This window comes from Bison bison, unplaced genomic scaffold (assembly GCF_000754665.1).
Source record: "Bison bison bison isolate TAMUID 2011002044 unplaced genomic scaffold, Bison_UMD1.0 scf7180017864063, whole genome shotgun sequence".
Classification (NCBI taxonomy): Eukaryota; Metazoa; Chordata; class Mammalia; order Artiodactyla; family Bovidae; genus Bison; species Bison bison.
In genome coordinates this window covers 1,344,972-1,351,460 of record NW_011494635.1, presented here as the reverse complement: position 1 = coordinate 1,351,460, position 6,489 = coordinate 1,344,972, and the positions used below count along the sequence as shown (strand labels likewise).

At 45.3% G+C, this 6,489-nt stretch overlaps 1 protein-coding gene across 1 annotated transcript in view; it reads right to left on the bottom strand.

The window, feature by feature from the left end:
* CFAP61 (cilia and flagella associated protein 61) overlaps positions 1 to 6,489 on the bottom strand; it is a 250,115-nt gene that overhangs the window by 38,608 nt on the left and 205,018 nt on the right. Inside the window, 1 exon segment of the mRNA XM_010836599.1 lies at positions 4,251 to 4,456. Within this exon segment, the coding sequence (XP_010834901.1) occupies positions 4,251 to 4,456 (206 nt within the window).

Genomic DNA, 6,489 nt, shown 5'->3' with positions numbered 1-6,489 from the left:
AGAGTGGCTAGTTAATGGTCAGCCCTTGCAGCCTGAAGGAAGATGCCCCCAGATGCAGCAGATGGAATCATGCCCAGATTTGAACAAGAGAGGTTGCTGGTGCTGCCCAGGTCAGGGAAACAATTGGTAATCATATCTCGGCCAAAATCAGCTAAACCATTCACCCTGCCTGCCGGGAAAGAGCTTTGCCAGCGGGTCTGACAGCAGACAGGGCAAGCAGACAGGGCCAAGAATCAGCACGGGACCTGGCAGCATTTCGTGGCACTTGAAAAGAACGTGGCCACAGCTGTTCGTGCACGCTAACATGCGTCCGGGAGGGATGGGCGGGGCCTGGGGGCACCCTGGGTACCACACTAGGACCTGATCAGCAGTCCCTTCTGCAGTTAACCACTATTCCCCCTGAAACTTTCTTACAGATGTCAATTGGCATGTCCCAATAGCCAGTGCTGTCCCATCTTCCATCCCAAGTATTCACGCCTAGCAAACCAAATTAACTGTTTAAATTATTTCTACCATCAGTTAACAGCTGTGCCCCAACCAGTGGTCTCAAACTCACAAAGTCTGTCTCTTTCAACATACCTTCTTCTCAGGGAAAAAAAACCTGACAATGGCTTTTGAATTTGGTCAAATTTTCTTTTCAGATAAGACTCTTAATACATAGCTCCCACAAAAATCTTCTTTGACAAAGAACTGATACCCCACCAGCTCAAATATTTTGGGTAAAACTGACAGCAATAATAAATCCCTACCTAGATGATAAGGAACAAATGAATTCACTTTCTAAATACTTGAAGTGTTTTATTTTCAGTAAATAATGGAGTCAAGTCTACAGAGATTTAAGGAGAGAAAGTCTATGATTAAGAAGTTTGATACTTAAAGTATAATTTATAATGGGAAACATATAGGAAGACATCCTCATACATAAAATGTTTCAAAAGTTAAGTACTCTTCCTGGAAAAAAAATCCATACATGCTAAAAATGCTTAGCAAGACAGTAATAAAAATAAACTTTCTTATTATGAAAAAACGTATCTACAAAATTATGTATGGCAAATGTCACACGCTTAATATTGAAAGCATTCCCTTTAAAATTAAGAATGAGGCAAGGGTGCCATCCATCACTACTTCTATCCGAACTTCTATCATACATCTTAGCCAGTGCAGTAAGACAAGAAAAAGAAAAAGAGCTACAAAGATTGAAAAAGAAGAAACAAACAAAACAGTCACTATTTGCAGATGATATAATTTTTTGTGTGGACAGTCTAAAAGAATTTACAGGTAAATTATTTGAATGGATGAAGGAGCTTAGCAAATTTGCAGATTACAAGACCATACAAAAAGTTAGCACATTTCCATAAACCATATAGCAGCGATCAGTAAGAAAATGATACTTACAACAGTAATAAAAACATAAGGAACTTTGGATCATGTGCTGTGCTTCGTCACTCAGTCATGTCTGATTCTTTGAGATTCCATGGATTGCAGCTGCCAGGCTTCTTTGTCCGTGGGAATTCTCTAGGCAAGAATACTGGAGTGGGTTGCCATGCCCTCCTCCAGGGGATCTTCCCAACCCAGTGATCGAACTCAGGTCTCCAGGATTGCATGGGGACTCTTTATCAACTGAGCCATCAGGGAAGCCCAAGAATACGGGAGCAGGTAGCCTATCCCTTCTCCAGGGGGATCTTCCTGACCCAGGTATTGAACTGGGGTCTGTTGCATTGCAGGTAGATTCTTTACCAGCTGAGCAAGGAAGCCCACTTTGGATCATATCAAATGAAAATAACACAAGCCATTGATGGAGAAAATAGTAAACCTTTATTGAGCTATTTAAAGAGACCCACATAAATCAAGATCTACAGAGCTGACCCTTGAACAGTACTGTGTGGACCCACTTACATGCATATTTTTTCAATAGTAAATGCTATGGTACTACCTAATCCATGCTTGGTTGACCAGAATGCTTGGTTGAATCCACTTTCTTCATAAAAGAAGTGAAAAGACAAGCCTCAAAATAGAAGAAGACGAAGGAAGGAAACAAAACAAACCAAGTTTGTATCCAGAACATATAAATGAATACTGGGAGTTAGTAAGAGATGATATCTTGCCCAAAATGGACAAATGTCATAGACAAGCCCTTCCTAGAAACTACCATGAATGGTGACACAAACAAATGAAAAGCACTAAACTGCATTAGAAACCAGGGACGAGAACACTACAACGTTGGTCAGACAGCTTCCCACACCACCAGGATGGCCAAATGTTCAAGTTGAATGGTGCAGGGGCCTGCCAGGGTTGTGGAGGGCTCTCACAGCCGGGTGAGCAAGTGGAGCAGGCACCACTACCTTGGGCAGCATCTGGGCATCACCTAGTACACCTGAGAGAAATTCCTGCAAAGAGGTGTGCCCAGGACACCAACCGCGCCAAACTAGAACCATCTGAACACCCATCGACCTGAAAATGGACAGATGAGCTGCAAGACGATTTTGTTATCTTGGGAATATCACACAGCAGGGAAAGCACATGAACTCCAGCTACACACATGGCCACGGACAAGCTCGCAAACAAGAGCCCCAAATGGAGCGCTGACTTTCTTCAGCAGCCACAGAATTGATTCAAAACAGGTAAAATGGATCAGTACATCATTTAGGAAACCAGATACATGGTACACCTTTAAAACAAGGCTTGGCCTGCTGCCTGTTTCAGTACGCAGGTTTACTGGGACACAGCCACGTTCACTGGTTTACGGACACTCCGTGGCGGATTTCACGGCATGGACGCTGACTTGAGTTCTTGGAACAGAAGTCATGTGACCCCTGAAGCCGAAAGTATTTACCACCCTGACCTTTATAGGGAAAGCTGGCTGATCCCTGCTTTCCAAGAAAGAGAGGGAATGATTAACCCAAATCACAAGACAGTGGTGACCACCAAGGAGATGGAGGTGGATGTGATCAGACTGGTGCTTTGAAGTAAGGTTGCATGTGTGCGTGCGTGTTATGTCATTCAGTCGTGTCCGACTCTTTGTGACCCTATGAACTGTAGCCTGCCAGGCTCCTCTGTCCATGGGATTCTCCAGGCAGGAATACTGGAGTGGGTTGCCATGCCTTTCTCCAGGGGATCTTCCTGACCCAGGGATCGAACCCACATCTCTTATATTTCCTGCACTGGCAGGTAGGTTCTTTACCACTAGCGCCACCCGAGAAGCCTCTAAGTAAGGTTATTATCCTATAAAGTACATACATGCTTTATATACTTTTTGTTTGTTTGTTTCTATGATTATTCTACAACTTAAAAACATTCTTATAAGAGGGAAGAGGGATTGCTTCTGATGTTCCAGACTCCCCCATGGCTACTGAGGACACCAGAATTCTACATCTCTGTTTGTTGTCATCTTGTTTTGTGGACACACAGAAATTCTCCTAACCTTTCTAAGCAGCAGATTGAGAGTTCTACTCTAAAATTCTAGCCTTCCTAGAGTTATAGGATAAGTTCTCTGAATTGAAAAGATGGGTCTAGACCACCCAGTCTGAGTAACCTGCCAGAGCAGAACTCAACACCTTAGGCAAATGGTCACCCTCCTCTGTTAGAGCATGTGCCCTGAGAAGGTGGCTGGAGTCACAGACACCCTGCCTGCGTTGGTGGGATTCCCACCAGGACCAGGTGCCTCTGCATCCTGCCTCCAAATTGACTTCTTACGTTTCTGATCACTACTCTTAGCAGCCTGTGTCTCAAGAGAGACTTGAATATCATCTGTGGCATGGAAGCCATGCGGGGATATGTCTGGAACCCAGCCTGCACATGGCCACAGGGCCACATGCGGACACACCAAGAGTCCATGCTCTTCTCCTCTGTGGGCTTCTCCATTCTCTGGCTGATGCTGGTGGTCTCACACCCTTCACTGTTGAGAAGCTCTAACTTCTCCCAGGTTTTCTCTGGTGGCTCAGATGATAAAGAATCCATCTGCAATGCAGGAGACCTGGGTTCGATCCCTGGATTGGGAAGATCCCCTGGAGGAGGGCATGGCAACCACTCGAGTATTCTTGCCTGGAGAATCTGCAGGGACAGATGAGCCTGGTGGGCTATAGTCCATAGGGTTGCAAAGAGTCGGACATGACTGAGCAACTGAGCACAGCATAGCTCTCCCTGGGGTTCCCATCAACTTGCTGGCACATCACAAAATACCTCTCTCATTCACAAGACACTGACTGCCTGTGTTTGCATTTCCAATCAGGAGAGGGCAATGCCCAGCTTACCTGTAGAGATCTGGGACCAGCCCATCTTCATACCGAGCGCACAGGTTGTTGAGGGCCTGCTCGTGCTGACCAAACAAGCGGATGTAGTTGGAGGCGGGGAAAGGCACTTTGGAAAGGCACGTGATGGTTTCCACCATCCTGTACTTGTTGATGTGGATGCGGAAGTAATTCCCATTCTTCACGTTACCCGTTACTATTTCTGAACCCTGGTGGGGGCGGGCATCAGAAAAACCCCATTAGAAACATGTCTGGACTTTGGCAACTTTGTCACAGCAATTTATTTTTCAAATATAACAGGGTATATGTTATTGCTTGTTGCAAATCACAGTGGTAGGTATTGACCAAGATCAACTGAAGGTAAGTGCGTGTCAGAAACCACGCATGTGGTTTAATGACTAAACGCATGTGGACTTAATGACTAAAAGTTCCTCGGGATAGTTCACACTGTGACTACATCACTCCACATTTCTAAATTGGTTGCTAGGTTATGGCCAATTCTCCTTTCTTCAATACCTCACTCAGCTGGTCCGTGGAACTGGGTCTTTTCTCTCCTGTGAGGTGTCCTAAGACTGTTAACTTTCTTAATTTTTCACAGTACCACTTTGAGAAAAGCTCCTAGTCAAAGGTGGTCAAAAGGAATGACAGGTTTTAAAGTTTTACTTGAACAAAGGAAGCAAGGTAGAGGTAAACCTCTGACAGCTGGGTTTGGGGAGGTTTGACTGGGAGGGTGTGTTTCCATGAAGAAGGTTCCAGCTCACGGGAAATAAGCACACACACGATGTGTGGGCTACTTGTTAGCTTGTAAATTAGGAGAGGCGGAGGTTCCTGGCTTTATGTCTTCTAGAAACGGACTGAAACCACCACGTGAACCCAGGTGACGAGGAAAGACGCCTCTCTGCTCCAGTCACAACTACTTTTTCTATTTCAGCCCCTGGTGGCCACCAACCAAACAGCTGGAGACATGCTTCCCACCGGCTCCGGCAATGAGCAGAACCTCTGTTTGTCTGTGGACAAACCTGGGTTTGGCTGGTGGTGGCTGAACCTGCACTTTGGCCCTGGACTCTGAACCCAGGACACAATAATGTTCAGTGAATCTCTCCTGAGAGCATATTGACTGAAGCTTTTGCCCTGAACTTGACTGTGACATTTAGAAATCCACCACAAGGTGAACTGCAAGGATCCCAAACATTTACTGAGTCTCGGACATCCCCTGGAGACACTGTCTAAACAAGAACACATGGTTTACCTGGATTTTTAAGTAAATTGAAGCAACTGGTGGGTGTTTGGGTATCATGTGGCTAAGCTCTGAGGAGGAACCAGTCACTCACAAAGGCACAAGGTGAGACAGAGGGGAGGGTTGACAGGAAAGTCCTGGCCCAGCCCCAAGGATGTGCGTGACAGTAGGGGACAGAACAAACTCAGTTTAGGAAAGAGGTGGAGGATGGCACCCCAAGCGAGGTGCACCAAGTCCATCATCATAGAGATGGATGGATACAGAGAGGGAATCTACCTCCATAGCAAAGGGCTGAAAACAACAGGCAGTGAGGTGTTATCTAACAAAACAATGGTACATCTGCACAATGGGATACAGTGTATCCAATAGAAATTATTGGTAAACTGTATTTCATAACGGAAATATGTTTCCAGTACATTTTATACTGCAGAAGTACAGTCTATCAATTTGTAATTTTTATAACTTGCACAGATTCATTCTATTTTCATAAAAATACATGGGATCATTTATTTGCTTTTGTGTCAACATTTTAACAAAATGTTAATGGGGGGGTTGCTAAGACTAAAACTGCTGGTATCAAACTCATATAGTCTTTAAAGTCTTGTGTTTATCCTTAGAGATGCACATAACAGGAACATTCATCATGCTCTATCTCCGTGTGTATTTAATTCAGAAATAGCTTTGCTATGATGAGCCAGCAAGTAAAGTTGACCCCTGGAGGCCCCTTTGCAGTCAGGGGTGCCTTGGTGAAGGGCATGAACAGCTGGGGGTGGGGCTGCCCCCTGACCTCGCAGGTAGGGTGACTGGGGTCCCGGGAGAGGGGGCACTGGCCATAGCTTGCAATGGTTTTGGTGCCAGGTTTCCCCAGGGCTCAGTGGAGAGCGGATCCCACAAGGCCTTGGACCCTCCTCTTCATCTTTGAAACTTACTTATGCTGAGTGATTCCAGAAAAGCACTTGGGTATCCAAGGGGCACGTCTTGAGATCCACCTACATGGCTACTAAT